This window comes from Hypomesus nipponensis, chromosome 2 (genome assembly GCF_054491055.1).
Source record: "Hypomesus nipponensis isolate SF chromosome 2, ASM5449105v1, whole genome shotgun sequence".
NCBI lineage: Eukaryota > Metazoa > Chordata > Actinopteri > Osmeriformes > Osmeridae > Hypomesus > Hypomesus nipponensis.
The window spans coordinates 19,631,297-19,645,000 of record NC_140362.1 but is presented as its reverse complement, the minus strand read 5'-3'; the positions used below and the strand labels follow the sequence as shown (position 1 = coordinate 19,645,000).

The window sequence follows — 13,704 nt, the reverse complement described above, 5'->3', positions numbered from 1 at the left end:
TACCTGCAGCACCCAAAAGTGCAAGTACAATCAAGCCAATCATGCTGCCGTTGACACGTCGAGTATTATTTTCACCCAAAGTGGACCTGGGCACTCTTTTCTGCTACACCTTTATACATCCGTCCTTTATCAGTATAACTGCATGCCCCTCCCGTCCCTTCTCCCTCACCCCTCCTCTCCATCCCCTTGCTCCATGCCCACAAAGCCCCTACCCCCTCCCACCTGCCTCCCTCCCTCCCTCTCCCCTCTCCCAGTGCCAAGTCTCAAATTGACCTTGGTAAATGGATACCAAGATAAAAGGTCTATTTTGGTTAAGTGTAATTTTGTTGGGTTGAGGAGGGCAGTTGGTGCTTGTGTCTGAAACATGGAGGAATCCTTATGTGCAACTTTGAAACGTTTACAAGGAGACTCCACATTGACAGTTTGTAACTGCCTATTATCAACCGTCAGTGAGCAGCCAACCTTTTGAATTTGAGGTTTGTTTGCTGTCTCATAGCTTAATACTTTTTTTGTAGTGCTACCACAAAGAGATTTTAACTGTTAGTCACTGAAACTTAACTTACTATTATCAATGAACCTGCATGAACCCTCAGGTTTATTGGTAATATCCATTTTGAGGTTAGTATTGTTGGTTTTTGTACTTTTCAGCATAATTTATTATACCTAAGTAATATGTGAGGTTTCCAATGACCTCTTGAAGAGGACAAAACAAACATGTTTTGCAGCAATTCTTGTCTCGAGTCCAGGTGTTCTTTTTCTCACACTTTGTAGACATTGGAGGGTGGTTTCATGCCCAAATCTTTGGTGGCACAAAGCATAATTTACCCCCCCCCCCCCTCTGAATTGCTTGACCCCACATCCCCATCCCCCGTCGCCACCCCAAAATACCTACATACAAACTAAATGTTAAGAAATACCAATGAAATATATCAGAGTTGCTTTCAAATCTGGATTGCTGCTAGACGGCTGCTTAGAAACTTCATCAGATCCAACTTCATAACCACTGATGTGTCAGAGTGTGAGTTGTGTACAGTGTATCGTCCTTGACCAGGTCTGTGTGTGTGTGACACAGGTGTTTGTCCTAGCAGAGGGCGCAGGGAAAGGTGGAGGGAGGAAAGGCTGAAGGGCATGTTGGGGGCTGAAGATCAGGGCGCTGGGTATAAATACCAACCGGACTGTTTTGGGATATCACTGATATCCGGACGCTCTCTGGACACCATGAAACTGTTAGCTCTGATAGTGCTGGTAGGATCTGCTGGTAAATAGACACACACATATCTACATGCAGACTTCATCAGCCATATTTATGACGTCATCATTTTTCTATTGTGTCTGTCTTACATTCTCTATGTCTCTCAGTGGCAGTGCCCCGTGAAGATGGCAGGATCATTGGTGGGCAGGAATGTGAACCTAACTCCAGGCCATATATGGCCTCCCTGAACTACGGTTACCACTTCTGTGGAGCGGTACTCATCAGCGAGCAGTGGGTGCTCTCTGTCGCCCACTGCTGGTACAAGTGAGTACGAGCAGTGTCACACCGTTGGACACTTGCCTTTGAGGATGAGAGGGATTTCAACTTGCTTCAAAACGTGCCCTGATATTTCCCTCCCGTTCCCCCCTTTCTCTTTCTTTCTTTCTTTCTTTCTTTCTTTCTTTCTTTCTTTCTTTCTTTCTTTCTTTCTTTCTTTCTTTCTTTCTTTCTTTCTTTCTTTCTTTCTCTCTCTCTCTCTCTCTCTCTCTCTCTCTCTCTCTCTCTCTGTCTCTCTCTCTCTCTCTCTCGCTCTCGCTCTCGCTCTCTCACTTTCTTTCTAAAACTCTCTCTTCCTCCCTCTCCCTCCACCTCCCCCTCTCCCCTCTCCTCAGCCCCTATGCCATGCAGATCATTCTTGGTGAACACGACCTACGAGTGTTTGAGGGCACCGAGCAGCTCATGAAGACCGAAAACATCATCTGGCACCAAAGGTGAGCTTCACCCGTTACCGTGGTTACAAGGTGGCGAGTGTGCACAGAGGTAGACAAAACTACATGCCACTCCCCTTTTTAACATTGACAAAAGCGTTTGAATGAATCCCTGCATCCATGTCACCTCTCTCCTGTTCCTGTGTAGCTACGACTACCAGACTCTGGACTATGACATCATGCTGATTAAGCTGTTCCACCCGGTGCAGATTACTGAGGCAGTGAAGCCTATTCCCCTGCCCAGCGGATGCCCATTCGGGGGTCTCCGCTGTTCTGTGTCTGGCTGGGGCAACACCGCCATGGGCGGCGAGGGTGAGAGGAGTAGAGGTCAAGCCAGACCCTACGTAGTCTTCACTGATACACACTTGAACAAACTTTGGAATTATGAAGCATTGTAGCATTCAGACTGCATTGCAGTCCATAGCATAGGAATCAATAGCATTTTACTCCCGTTTGGATCCAAACACTTACAAATGTCGAGGTGAAGTCTGACAGGGATGTGTGCAAACAAAGACGAGTTATTTCAAGACAAGGATTTGTTCGGGTTACAATTTCCAGAGGTGAATCTGTTTTTAAGAGCCATTTTCCTTGTCTGTGTCCAGTAAACCTTCCCACACGCCTGCAGTGTTTGGACGTGCCCATAGTGGATGGGAAGTTGTGTGATGAGTCGTACCCCGGCATGATCACACAGAGGATGGTGTGTGTAGGATACATGGACGGAGGCAGGGATGTGTGCAACGTAGGTCCCCTGCCACGGACACACACACTTCACATTCAACTCTCGGACGTGGCAATCATTTGAAAATTCATTTCCTGTGTTGTGTCTCCCCCAACGCTGTTGTGAACTGTTCCTCTCCTTCAAACTCCGTCCCATATCCTCACCCATCCCCCCCCCCCAACACACATGCACCTCCTTCTGTCGCCTCACCCTGGCTGACCCGCTGGTGTTCCTCTCTCCCACACCCAGGGGGATTCAGGCAGTCCTCTGGTGTGTCGAGGGGAGCTTCATGGTCTGGTGTCCTGGGGCCGGGGCTGTGCGGAGGCCGGGTCCCCTGGAGTCTACGTCAAGGTGTGCGAGTTCCTCACCTGGATCAAAGACAACATGGAGGCCAACCCATGATGCAGATAGATGGCCTTCTTTTGGGGTGTCCTCCCTGCCTCCGTTCTTCCTTCCCTACTTCCCTCCCTCCCTCCCTCCCTCCCTCCCTCCCTCCCTCCCTCCCTCCCTCCCTCCCTCCCTCCCTCCCTCCCTCCCTCCCTCCCTCCCTCCCTCCCTCCCTCCCTCCCTCCCTCCCTCCCTCCCTCCCTCCCCTCCCTTCCTTCCTCTCCCCTCCATCCCAACCCCCACTCTTTCAGTCTTTCTAAACCATCGTCTGTCATCTCATTCTTCTCTCCTTTTGTAAAACACTGGATAAAAACCTCACCTGTCCCCACAATGCATCTGTGTGTTGACTTAATTACAGAGCTGTTTCAAAATAATTTTAAAGATTCATACCCTTAAATAGATATTCCACATACTGTACATGGTCAGAGGACCCAAAAGGTTTGAGTTAGACAGATTTTATTCCTCTTGGACAAACATAATATTCTTTATGAAGGACCCGGCCCCTACATTGTAGTCGGTCATGAAAAGTCAATTATGTCAGTTGGTTTAAGTATGGGACAACAATGAGGTAGTATGTTTCCAAAGTCATCAGTATTCATAAAAAGGCAGCTTACAATTCCTATTAAAATATCCACATTTACATAATTCTACACTTGAAAAACAAATCATATTTTGCTTTGCAAATACGCTGATTCAACAATGTAAAGTACAGTGTGTGTTTTAACTGGAGGGATATATCAGCAATGCAGTTACTGTGCAGTACGGCCAGTTAATGAGCAACAACAGTGATTAAGATGCGTTATGATTAACTGCTCCAATGGGCTGGCATCCTCTTTCCACTTCTATCACTGATTCCCACCGAGGTCTGTTTGAGTTCTTCCCCAGGCTCAGCTGATGTTGGTATTCCCAATCTCCATCAGGACGACACGGTTCTCTCCGTCTCTCTCTGCTCGTGGCCTTTCATCCTGTGCTCGGCTGTCCTCGCACCCCTCTCCTTTAGCCTCCCTTTCTTCTTCTCTGGGTTAGAAGGCCCTTTCCAGACTGCTCCGCCTGGAGGGAGGGAGGGAGGCGACGGATGGGGGGAGAAAAAGATTTAAGGGAGTTTTGGGGTCCCCTTTATGGTTAACACAAGGTGTCATGGTTAACACAAGGTGTCATGGAAACACAGGTGTCATGGAAACACAAGGTGTCATGGAAAGACGTGAAGAGATGAAAGGTCTACAAAGGCGACAGTAACGCAACCTTCCATCCATCTAGCTCTCCAAAGCTGCTATGCAAGCCAGCTCATTTCTGACTTTTTATTGAACAAAATAGAGAAAAGATTGAATGTAGCCACTTGCTCTTGTCTGGCTTCTCCTACTCACCCTCTCCACAGGTCGTTAACGAGGAGGGCAGCTGGGCTGGCAGTGAGATGGACTCCTCCACACTGGAGACAGGCAATGCTGACCTGTTCGATGAGGTGTGTGACCGAGGCTGTTGAACCCCCCAGGAATTTTCCTCCATGCTGTTAGTGAGCTCCTCCCCCTGGCATCTGAAGGGGAGGAGACAGGATGTGGATGAGCTGTCAATCAAGTTCAACCAGGAAGTGTCTAAAGTTTTCCCTTCAGATGTGTTTGTGCTTGAGAACATGTTTTTACTCAATTTACCAGGACAAATAACAATAATAATAATAATAATAAATTAATAAATAATCAAACAATGTTGAGAACAAACCTTTAAAAAAATCTTTCAATAATTTGATTTAATTAAAAATTATTAAACACCTTTATGCCACTGCCGACATGCAAGCAGCAGGTCTCCCTGAGTCTATCTTTACACAACTCATCACCAAGGACTTAATTCAAGTGCTTTGCTTTCTGTATGAACTTTGTTGACCCTCATACCCTCTCTTACCTGACGGTGGCACTGTTGGGATGTGTCAGTTCTCTGCCTGTGAAGCCATGACTGTGGGACTGCAAGAGACACAGACATCTTTGAGGAAACCAGAACCACTTACACATCATGTGATGGAATGTAAAACGTAAAAAAAATTGGTCGAGCATGCATGTAGACTCACGAAGCATGAGTGTGCATGTTTCTGAGGCGTGTCCGCCACATGATGGCGTGACGCAGAGCGTGATGAGGGCCCGGGTGAGGACACGATCAGTTTGGGGGGCAGGGGAGGCGGAGAGAGGTGAGAGACGGGGACCTGGTAGCCTTCACTTGACATCTGGAAGAACAGGTGAGATCAGGTTGTCTGGGGGGAAGCACAGTTCTGACGAGAGAGGGTGTCAGCCCAGGCTGAAACGGCCGAGGCCGCGACTGCAAACGAGGGGGTCAGAGAAGCACACACTCTCACGTGGGACTCTTACCCTTTTCATCGCGGCTAGCTGTCTCATCACCAGCTCCACATCCTCGAGGTCATCTTCCTCCTCCTCCTCCTCCTCCTCTTCCTCGACCCCTCCACTGGGCAGGTAGGGCTCGACCAATATGGATTCCATTCCTCTGATGTCACAGCGGCAGTACGGACAGGTGTGGCCATCGGACTTCTGCAACAGGAAGAGCTATTACGCACGCACTCAAGCGCATGAGCAAACACACACGTCCACACCTGCTTAGTACAAGAAATGCGCGTGGATTTGCGTGTGCGTGCTGTATGTGAGCAATTTGCATAATAAGATCATTTACAGTAAGTCGACTGATTTATTTGTGGTTCAGACATAGTGAAGCATATACAATTGTGTATCTGCACCCTCTCACATTGTTTGTCTCTCTCTCTCTCTCTCTCTGTCTCTCTGTCTCCCTCTCTCTTTCTCTCTCTCTCTCTCTCTCTCTCTCTCTCTCTCTCTCTCTTGCTGTGTCCCTTGATCATAGAGAGTTTGTACTAAAGTGTGTCTTGATGTGTGTGTGTGACCTGGCTACCCGGTGGAAACTATAGCGGTGAGTGTCACAACGGTGAACTGTGACAACTTTGTGTGAGAAGGATATGTGGCTCAGCACACACAGGAAGTCTCAAGCCACATATTAGAGATGGTGCCCAGATCTGTCTTTAAGCTCAGGAACACTACAATGCTGCCTGGCAACAATTCTTTCACTGCGCAGTGAAAAGATCTTCATATCTCAGCAGCAACAACTCAAGTTCTACTGCAGACCTAATACAGTAATTGAACTTCCAAAGCCGCAGCACTTGTAAATCATAAGCGCTTTGGGTGTTACAAACGAGAGTACCATTACAGTGACTCACAGTTGGGTGAGTTTGGGTGTGGCACAGTTTGAGTTTGATGGCAGTGTGCATCACAGGGCTCAATAGGTGGGTGAATCTTCAAAAAAGTTGATACACGTTTGTTGTTGTGACTTATCCGGTTGGCGTACCTGCCAGCCTCTGAGGCAGATTTGGCAGAGGAGGTGCCCACAGGGTTGAATGCGAGTGTCCTTGTCTCTCTCTGTGCAGATCTTACACAGCTGGAACGTGCTCCTCATGTCACAGTAGATCTCATATTGTTCCTGAAGAGGAGAGAATGATGATGGGAGAAAGAGACAGACAATTACATTTAGTAGACACTCTTATCCAGAGTGACTTACAGGAAGTACAGGAACATTCCCCCCAAGACAAGCAGGGTGAAGTGTCTTTCCCAATGACACGTCATTATGCATGGCCGGGAATCGAACCGGCAACCTTCTGACTAATAGCTCGATTCTCTAACCTCTCAGCCATCTGACTTACAGACAGACAGACAGACAGACAGTCTAGACAGACACACAGACACACAGACACGCAGGATACTAATTGCATAACGCATGCAGGTTGTAAGTCCCTAGAGGATTTTAAATGATACAACAACATTGATGGTTGATATGATGAAAGTGTGGGCAACCACTTGTTTTCACCTCTGTAACTTTGACCCTGCTTCTCAGGGAAGGTTCACACAGGCTGGTGAGGTCTGGGTTCAATTCCCTCCCATCTGGGTAGAGGTAGCTGCGTAAAAAAACACACATTCTGCCGTCAGAACAGGAGTGGAGATGTGTGTGTGCGTGTTAGGCTGTGTGTGTGCGTGTTAGGCTGTGTGTGTGCGTGTTAGGCTGTGTGTGTGAGAGTGTTAGGCTGTGTGTGTGCGTGTGTGTGTGTGTGTTTGTGCTGTCTCACCAGCCCTCTCTGAAGCCCTGGAGGAGAGCCTGGTAGAGAGGGGTATTCTCTGGTATGGTCTGTATGATGCCTCTGTTGTTGGTCACGTGACCGATAGCCCACTGTCCCATGCGTGTGCAGCTTAGACGGTAGATGTAGCTGGAGAAAAACACACACAGCTGCTCTCCTTGGGAATGATCACACATGATCTCAATAAGGAACCCTCTGGTTCGCCCACACACCGATGTTGTGGTAATGTTCCACTGTGTATCAGAAATACAGTGCACCTCTTTGGGGCTGTGGTCCAGTGTTCTGTGGCCTGCTCACCTTCCTGGACGATGCAGGTAGTGGCCCAGTCTGGCTTTGACCTGGTCGTAGGTGAGGAAGGCCATGTAGCCTGGGTGGGTCACGGCCAGCTGGGTCCAGTTTCTCAGCAGAGACCGCCAAGGCTTGGAGAAAGAGATGTTCATGGAAGATCGTTTTTTACTAAATAGTCTACAGCTTAGGTTCCTTTATGAATGTCCAGATACAGTATGTCTTGATTTGAATAAGGAGAAATGTACATGAATTTCAGAAAGGGTTCAGAGCTGATTGCAGCACAATTACAGCACCATGTGAAGGAAACAGTTATACTTTACACCTTATTAACCACGGACTGAACACTAAGCCACCCTAAAAACTGAGTTGTCCCAATAGATTCTAAAGGTAAAAGGACATTTTTATTGAAATACCATTGGGATTCACTGTGGGACATCATCAACCCATCTTAGATCTTATCTTGTGACTGATGACCTGTTGTTCGTGGGTCAGTAATAGTAATAACAATAATAATAAAAGCGTATTTAACCAGGTAAGCCGATTAAGAACATATTCTCATTTGCAATGGCGACCTGGCCAAGACAAAGTGCAAATGTGCAAGACAACATATAGTTACACAAAAATACAAAGCACAAAATATAGATGTGAGAGAAAGACAAGCTAAAATTGTAAAAATGCAGTCCAGGGCATTATATATATATATTATCATAGTGTTTGACACAAACACACCTGGAACAGTCGCGTGAAGATGTCAAACTCGAACACAGAGACGTGGTCGTTGCAGGTGAGGTCCACGGTGGACTTCAGAGCCATGGCCTCCATACCCTCCTCAAATGGGTGGACACCACGCAGCTGCTGTTTGAAGCTGCTCCACTGCACTATACACCTGAGGGAGAGAGAGAGAGAGAGAGAGACAGAGAGAGAGAGAGAGAGAGAGAGAGAGAGAGAGAGAGAGAGAGAGAGAGAGAGAGAGAGAGAGAGAGAGAGAGAGAGAGAGAGAGAGAGAGAGAGAGAGAGAGAGAGAGAGAGAGAGAGAGAGAGAGAGAGAGAGAGAGAGAGAGAGAGAGAGAGAGAGAGAGAGAGAGAGAGAGAGAGAGAGAGAGAGAGAGAGAGAGAGAGAGAGAGAGAGAGAGAGAGAGAGAGAGAGAGAGAGAGAGAGAGAGAGAGAGAGAGAGAGAGAGAGAGAGAGAGAGAGAGAGAGAGAGAGAGAGAGAGAGAGAGAGAGAGAGAGAGAGAGAGAGAGAGAGAGAGAGAGAGAGAGAGAGAGAGAGAGAGAGAGAGAGAGAGAGAGAGAGAGAGAGAGAGAGAGAGAGAGAGAGAGAGAGAGAGAGAGAGAGAGAGAGAGAGAGAGAGAGAGAGAAAGAGAGAGAGAGAGGGAGACAGAGAAGCAAGAAAGTTTGGGACTCGGGTCAGATGAGGAAAAAACCAGCTGAAACCACGATGACACAGGGCATGCTGTTTTGACGTCTTGTTCCAGGCCTGCGGATCAAGACCACCTTAGTCCACCCTCAGTCGACCCCCTACCCCACTTACACCACCCCCTCTTACGTACTTGTTTCCAAACGCTCGCCTCCAGAATTCTCCAGCCTCTGTCTTAGTCAGCCTGTAGGTGTTGCCTTGAAAACGACCCCCGGGAAACAGGGCTCGGAGTTCCCAGAGCATGTGACTGAAGAGGAGGGACAGCTTGGTCAAGTTCCTCCTGGAGATGTGGACACAGGACACAGGAAGTGACACGTCACACAAGTGATCAAGTCAAGTGATCCACAGGAATTTATTGTAAGATCTTCAAAAAGTATTAACCTAAAAGTATGTGTCTTCTAGTTTGCGGTTTAGGAAAAAACACTGTTTGGCCAAAAAGGCCTTTTCCAGGAATGGAATAGAGAGGCATAATGCACCTTTTTTACACTTTCTTTTGCTTTCACCTATACACTGACGCCTACACATATTCTTCTACGAACAGGAAGTCAAGATGCTCTAAATTCTTGTGCTTCCTGCCTTGATGATTGGTGTGGTAGAATGTTCCACGAGCTTTTGACCAATTGAAGCAACAATGGTTAAAGGTGTTCCTGTGTGTGCACGTTTTGTTCTGTCTGTATAAGTGTGTTATTGTGTGGGCAGTGTCAGAAGATTAGAACTATTTGTACTCTGAACGAAAAACCTTTCCTCTACTCTGCCTATTTTATCTCCCACTCTTTACCGTGTCACTTGGGTGCAAAGTCCAAAAACACATTTCTACAGGTGACCATCTGCCCTATGTTGTCCACAGTTAAGATACCATGTTGTGCCACCAGCTTTCAGCAACATTACTGAGAACTGGGGTGAAGCTATCATGATCATTATTGTCAGCACAAACATACTGCAGTCTTCCAGCTTCCTGTTCTCCCAAACAGGTGACGTGAAACAGCTTTAATGTATCTACACGTATCTTATTTGTACAGGCAAACAAGAAAAATCACCACAAATCACAAACAAAAATGCATTTACATTTAGGCGACGCTGTTATCCAGAGCGACTAACAGCAAGTACAGGGACATTCCCCCGAGGCAAGTGGCTTGCCCAAGGTCACAACATCATTTGGCACAGCCGGGCAATTGAACCAGCAACCTTCTGATTACTAGCCCGACTCCCTTACCGCTAAGCCACCTGACCCCATTAGCCTTGTGGTACACACTCTTTACCTGTTAGCCACCAGGGCACCCTATACCCTCTCCTATAAATTGTTTTTTTGCTTTTATACAGTTTGAGTTAACAGGGATTTCTCTGGTTTCTAAATAAATCTTATTTATGTAAAAATCTTCAATCATGCCCATGTGACCATTCATTGGAAGATTCGTTGGATTGAGAGAATATTACTTTTGTTTAAACGTTAAAACAATGTGGTGTCTTGAAACAACAGTTTCAGTCGTTGTTAGAATGAATGTTCAATTCAATTCAATTGATTTGATCAAGAGGGACAGTGTACATTTATGAACATTAAAATGTCAATGCTCCCAATTATAGCCAAAAGGCTAGTTTACATGGGCAGTTCCCCTGCCGGAGTGAAAAAAGGCAAAACTCTAAGGCCAAAGTCATCAGTCACTGGTATGAACGTGCCTTTCGTTACTATCATGATAGACAGTGATCTGATGGATGGAGAAAAGGACAACCTAAGATTTTCTTTGTGCTTGCTAGTCCTGCTGTACTGCATTACTCTAAAAACATTCCTGTGTTAGAATTGTTGCTGGTTATTTTTGGTTGAGACAATGCTGGTGGTTAACTGTGGTCATTTTTCTTACTTTTGTATATATTTTAATTAAACCTTTGAAATTTGATGATGGGCTATAAAAAATCACCAGTTTCTTTTTTTGTTGTTGTTAATATGTTGAGAAAATGTAGCGTCTGTTTGCTATATCGAACACCTATCCTCCTCTGGATACCCTCTTTTGTGTTTCGCAAGCTGGCTGCCGTTGCCTGATTTAGCATCAGAAAGCCTCAGGTTTGGCCCATTTTCTGTTTTGCACATTAGTAGTCTTTACAAGATAGGCCTCTAGCTCTAAACAGAAAGACTTCTTTACTCTTTCTAAAACACCCACCTAAAGAACAACTACACACAGATAACCTCACGTCTTTGACAAAACAAAATGACTCAGCAAACGCCAAATTAACAAAGATTATGGAAACTAGGGGCTGTCAACATACCTTCTTTTGAGGTATACTGAAGATGAACTGCGATGGTTGCTAGCTGGTGAAATTGTAGACTTACCTTACTTGGTTTCTTACATGTCTTTTTATGGATGTGCACAGTGAACATACAATTCAGCAGGCTAGAATAATGATCCAATGCATACCTCATAAAACTCTCTTTTTTATATACATTTAACATAAAACTATAAAAGTTTTGTTTATTCAGCAAAGCTAAAAACAAGGAGGTCAGAGAGTGTGTTGGGACACAACCCCTGTCGGTGTCGTTGTAACTGGGCTGCATGCAGACACCTGGGATATGTCACCTCTTTGTGCTACCCTACAGATGGTTCATTTATCCAAAGAAATCTGCCCTCCACATAGAAATTCTTCAGAAGCCCCCCCTCAAAAAAGTCAAGCATTTTCCAACAAACACAAACTTTTTCCAAAACCCTTTTTTGTTGTTGCAGTTTAGCAAACAAGTACACCGTTGTGCTTTGGGAGAAATCAAAATGTTCCCCTCAGGTTTCATCTGATACGATCCACGACACCAATTCGGCTTCAACAACTTCATTCTAACAATTAGCGTTAAAACTCCTCACCTGTAGTTGGAAGACTCCACAAACATCTTATCCCGTCCTTCTTTAAAGAGCAGGATGGCTCGGTCTGTCTTATCCAGCAGTTGTCTGACGTGGACCCGGAGGTAGTCTGTCTCATCCCCCCGTGACTCTTGCCCCCCTGTGGCCCCAGCCCCTGCCGTCCCCTGGTAGGGCTCCCAAATCTGGGAGAGCAGCGTGGAAGTCTCGGAGACCAGCTCAGGAAGATACGGCGGGCTGTTCCTCAAGGCTAGCCTGGGGTTGGTGCACAGCCCGCTTAGTTTATCAAGCCTCTTCAGGGCCTTGTTTACAAGCCGGCGATCGCTGCTGGAGGAAGGCTGCGAAGACCCCGACTCGCTCTCCACTGTCGCCATCGGCTACGCGAAGCTGTGCGGCCTGGTGGCAGTCCCGAAGACAAGTTGAGAGGTGTCAGTCCGCCTCTCTGCCGATCTTTTTGTGTCTGTCTGCTGTCTTCCTGTGACAGTTGTATGAGGGAGGGGTCAAGGGAGAGTCTCTGTCTGTCGGAGGAACGTGTCGGAGAAATGTGTCCCCAGAGAGCCTTAATCCAGAGAGTAATCCCATAACATTTCAAAGTGTAGAAGACAAAGCGCAAGGCTAAACCTAAGGAACAGAGAAAGTCATGCATCAGCAAGGCCTCAGACCCTCAATCCGCCTCGGACCAGTCACACCACGCAAATCCACCATGTCATTCAAATAGATTTGCAAAACATTTACAGGGAAGGTGTCAACATGTTTTCAACAAAACAGCCTCCCCTCTCTCTATTTTCAAAGAATCAAGAGGAAAGAAGAGAGACAGAGTGAGGGAGGCAAGAGAAGGAGAGAAAACAAACCACTCACTGTCACTGAACAATCTTGATTCCCCTCTCCATTCTGTCCACTCTCTCCTACTCACCGCTTTATGCCTGCATGCCCAGGCCACTGTTGCGCAGCTTGCGTATGGTGTAACACTCTGCCTCGCATCTGTAACATTCAAATATACCTCAGAAAAGTCACTGAGGCGTGGGCTGCTCCAGTCAGCTCTGCTCAGAGTTGTAACACAGCAGAAACACAGCCGTCCTCTATTCTTGTCAATCCTGAAAGCCCCCCCCTCTCTCTTACATTTTGTCTTCCTCGCTCTCTCTTGCTCTCTCTCTCTCTCTCTCTCTCTCTCTTTTATGAGTTTCCGGGGTTGTAGCCAGACAAACAGGTTTGTTTTCTTTGTGCTGTCAAGGCAGGGAAAGAGAGACAGAGGGCCTGATGTAGGTTTAAGAGCAGAGAGAGATTATGGGCAGAGAGTGAATGAAAAGGGAGGAGGAAGGATATATAGTGCAGACACATTTAGACCACTGAGTGACAGAACACATTTAGAGTCATTGCACTGTGGACAAAAGGGCCATCTTCTTCACTCCTCTCTCTCTCCTTTCCTTTCAATGCTTCTATTCTCCTCCCATTCATATTTTTCCCTTCTCCTCCTCATTCCTCTTTATCTCTCGTCTTCTTTAGCCCTTTGTCTTTTCCTCTCCTCTATCCTCTCTTCTAAGACAAACTCTTTTTTTCAAACCTTGTTGTTTCCATGTGTGTTCATGGTCTTCAACAGCAGCCAAAATGTATATACTAAATCAATTAACTCCCATTCCCACCTTACGTAATTTATTATTCAGTGTTTATCAACACAGGATAACGCTGCACTTTAGAGTGAGATCTGAACAGTTACTCTTCATATGCTTCCACCGAAAGAGTCTTTTGTAAAGTCATGCTTTGGTTTGTGTGGTCTTGACTGCCCACCAGTGGAATACAAATTAAACAGTTGTATTTGTTTTGTTCCTTGTAATACAACTGCTCAGCCACCGGATGGAGACTCTAACACACATTTGCTTTTCTCCCACTGCTCTGGAAGTGACTTTTCATTTAGCTGCATGTTTCTAATGATACCACTGCATGGTCGCAAGGAACTCCGCCCCCCT

At 46.4% G+C, this 13,704-nt stretch overlaps 3 protein-coding genes across 3 annotated transcripts in view; 1 reads left to right on the top strand and 2 right to left on the bottom strand.

Annotated features, from left to right (window-relative positions):
* The window catches only part of LOC146301401 (serine protease 1-like), a 2,543-nt gene extending 2,421 nt beyond the window's left edge, over positions 1 to 122 (bottom strand). Inside the window, exon 1 of the mRNA XM_084667479.1 lies at positions 4 to 122. Coding sequence (XP_084523605.1) covers positions 4 to 43 — 40 coding nt within the window. The 5' untranslated portion in view covers positions 44 to 122. The remainder of the gene's footprint in view (positions 1 to 3) is intronic.
* Positions 123 to 1,125: 1,003 nt separating this feature from the next.
* LOC146301400 (trypsin-like) lies at positions 1,126 to 3,156 on the top strand. Its single transcript, XM_084667451.1, has 6 exons — positions 1,126 to 1,258; positions 1,360 to 1,516; positions 1,864 to 1,962; positions 2,108 to 2,271; positions 2,562 to 2,698; positions 2,927 to 3,156. The coding sequence occupies exons 1-6, from the start codon at positions 1,129 to 1,131 to the stop codon at positions 3,077 to 3,079; spliced, it is 840 nt and encodes a 279-aa protein (XP_084523577.1). The 5' UTR covers positions 1,126 to 1,128; the 3' UTR covers positions 3,080 to 3,156.
* A 347-nt stretch (positions 3,157 to 3,503) lies between these two features.
* cblc (Cbl proto-oncogene C) lies at positions 3,504 to 12,831 on the bottom strand. Its single transcript, XM_084670894.1, has 13 exons — positions 12,654 to 12,831; positions 11,747 to 12,361; positions 9,037 to 9,183; positions 8,214 to 8,370; positions 7,494 to 7,615; positions 7,188 to 7,325; positions 6,932 to 7,019; positions 6,416 to 6,547; positions 5,416 to 5,592; positions 5,121 to 5,273; positions 4,958 to 5,016; positions 4,429 to 4,595; positions 3,504 to 4,114 (listed from the first exon to the last, which is right to left on the bottom strand). Exons 2-13 carry the CDS (start codon positions 12,112 to 12,114, stop codon positions 3,981 to 3,983), a joined length of 1,842 nt encoding a protein of 613 aa, XP_084527020.1. The 5' UTR covers positions 12,115 to 12,361; positions 12,654 to 12,831; the 3' UTR covers positions 3,504 to 3,980.
* Positions 12,832 to 13,704: the final 873 nt, after the last annotated feature.